A 2,500-nucleotide genomic window follows, 5' to 3' on the forward strand; every position below is an offset into this window, starting at 1 on the left:
GACACACACAGAGACACACACATCCATACATCCATGCATGCAGCCAGGCAGACATGCAGACAGACAAGTAAGCAGGCAGACAGACAAGTAAGCAGGCAGACAGACAAGTAAGCAGGCAGGCAGGCAGGCAGACATGCAGACAGACAAGTAAGCAGGCAGGCAGACATGCAGACAGACAAGTAAGCAGGCAGGCAGACATGCAGACAAACATACATTCATTCACACAGACAGGAAGACACATGCAGACAGAGTGATAGATAGATAGCACATATACATATCAAATCATACATAAGTAGTTACACATTATCAATTGATTTGTCATCTTGTAACGTAATGTTTTCTGTTTTAAATGTTGATAATTATTAATAAATTCTCACCTGCCAGATCTCTGATATATTCTATTACAAACTCTATCTACATTTCTGCTTAAGTACAATAGCAAGTATTTGAGAAGTACGATTTCGTTGATTGTTTGGTTAAAGTAATTCTCACCTGTCAGATCTCTGATATATTTAATTGCATAAACCCTATCTACATTTCTGCTTAAGTACAATGGCAAGTATTTGAGAAATACAGTTTCGTTGATTGTTTGGTTAAAGGGACATTCCCGAGTTTGCTCCATTGTAAGATGTTTCCGACAAATAAAATATTTCTACGATTAAATTTACATATTAAATATATTTTCTTGTTTAGAATATCAGTATCTGTATATTCAATGTGTTTCTGGTCGTCATAATATTTGTAAGAAGCCCAAACTGGATTTTGTCTTCAAATAATTTCGTACGTACGAAAAAATAGTTTTTAGGAAATGAAATGAAATTTAACCTTTGACAAATATTAGAACGATTAGAAACACGTTTAATGTAATTACAGTCGTGAAAAAAGCCTCTGTTGGTCGATAACATCTTAAAACTTGCAGAAAACTCAGGAATGTCCCTTTAAAGTAATGCACACAACTGAAAAAGAGGACAACACTAATGACGAATAAATAATATATTTTGAGCAGATAATTTTGGCTTAGTTAATTTCTGTATTTCAAATGATAGACGTTTTAATATATATATGTTTCGACTTTTCACAAATACATCAATTTTAGAATATATAAGGCTCCGAAATGTTAATTGCATAACATCTCTAGGTACATCTTCGTCCGAGTTTGGTGTCTTTTGTAGCCAAATATGTATTTATTTATAGGATACATTGTAAATCCTGAATGCAATGGAGGTAATTTTCATGTTCGTTTTCATTTCATGTTTTTACTTTTGGAAAAACCTTTTTCTATTTTATTCAATTTTTAAATTCCTGTTTATACTATGAATAATTATTTTTGTGTTATGTTGGATTATTATTACTTCTGGTTTGTTTTGTACACTTAAACAAAGATCCCCCTCCACCATTTTCCTTTTCGTTGGTGTTAACTGGATTATTTTTTCTTAAACAGCACATAGGCTTTTCTTTTCACCTTCACATCCCAGTCCTTGTCCCTGAAACAATGACAAGTATTGTATTGTATATATGCAGACGAAATTTGGTGATACAGACATGTAGCATATACAAAAAAGAAAAAAAGAAATGTTTTATTTAACGACGCACTCAACGCACAGATATTGAGAGAGGAAACCCGCTGCCGCCACTTCATGGGCTACTCTTTTCGATTAGCAGCAAGGGACATTTTATATGCACCATCTCACAGAAATGGTAGTACATACCACGGCCTTTAAAATACCAGTCGTGGTGCACTGGCTGGAGCGAGAAATATCGCAATGGGCCCACTGACGGGGATCGATCCCAAACCGACCGCGCATCAAACGAGCGCTGTACCACTGGGCTACGCCTCGCCCCTGTAGCATATACCGTTATATAACTAATATTTGGTGAACGAAATCTCAGACATCTGTGAATAGTACTTACGCATGTACTTTGTAATGTCTATAATAAATTTAATCAACAATATTATTGTTTTTCCTCTAAATACTGTGTATAGTATTTCTCTCAAATACTTACACTTCCTTTTATGATTTGTTATTCTAAGAACTTTAGTGTGTCACTTCACAGGTCCCTTTAATTTGTTTATAGTAGCTATACAAAAGGCTTTTGAAGAATCTACTTTGTAGACAAAGCACCGGGCATTGAGTCGTGCCTGCATACCTTCAAGACTGTATCATAACTTCTTTTGGATTCGGTCTAGTGCTGAGATTTGCAGTCACCAATGTTACGGATTCTTCTACTCACTTTTTTAAATGTCATGCTGCCTATGTATATTCCTGGAGAGTAGATTAAAGAAAGAAATGTTTTATTTAACGACGCACTCAACACATTTTATTTACGGTTATATGGCGTCAGACATATGGTTAAGAACCACACAGATTTTGAGAGGAAACCCGCTGTCGCCACTACATGGGCTACTCTTCCGATTAGCAGGTAGGGATCTTTTATTTGCGCTTCCCACAGGCAGGATAGCACAAACCATGGCCTTTGTTGAACCATCGGATGTACGGAA

At 35.9% G+C, this 2,500-nt stretch overlaps 1 protein-coding gene and 1 long non-coding RNA gene across 7 annotated transcripts in view; one reads left to right on the plus strand and one right to left on the minus strand.

The window, feature by feature from the left end:
* The window catches only part of LOC121373258 (sarcoplasmic calcium-binding proteins I, III, and IV-like), a 33,824-nt gene that overhangs the window by 18,241 nt on the left and 13,083 nt on the right, over positions 1 to 2,500 (plus strand). For 3 of the 6 annotated variants that reach the window (XM_041499772.1, XM_041499769.1, XM_041499768.1), the window contains exon 3: positions 1,195 to 1,224. The exons of the other annotated variants lie outside the window; for them this stretch is intronic. In XM_041499772.1, the coding sequence (XP_041355706.1) occupies positions 1,195 to 1,224 (30 nt within the window). The remainder of the gene's footprint in view (positions 1 to 1,194; positions 1,225 to 2,500) is intronic. 6 annotated transcript variants of the gene reach the window in all.
* Positions 1,231 to 2,500, minus strand: part of LOC121372853 — a 3,699-nt gene continuing 2,429 nt past the window's right edge. Inside the window, exons 2-3 of the long non-coding RNA XR_005958007.1 lie at positions 2,149 to 2,264; positions 1,231 to 1,484 (exon numbers count right to left, since the gene is read on the minus strand). This is a non-coding gene — a long non-coding RNA (uncharacterized LOC121372853). The remainder of the gene's footprint in view (positions 1,485 to 2,148; positions 2,265 to 2,500) is intronic.

Source organism: Gigantopelta aegis, chromosome 5, assembly GCF_016097555.1.
Source record: "Gigantopelta aegis isolate Gae_Host chromosome 5, Gae_host_genome, whole genome shotgun sequence".
Lineage (NCBI taxonomy): Eukaryota > Metazoa > Mollusca > Gastropoda > Neomphalida > Peltospiridae > Gigantopelta > Gigantopelta aegis.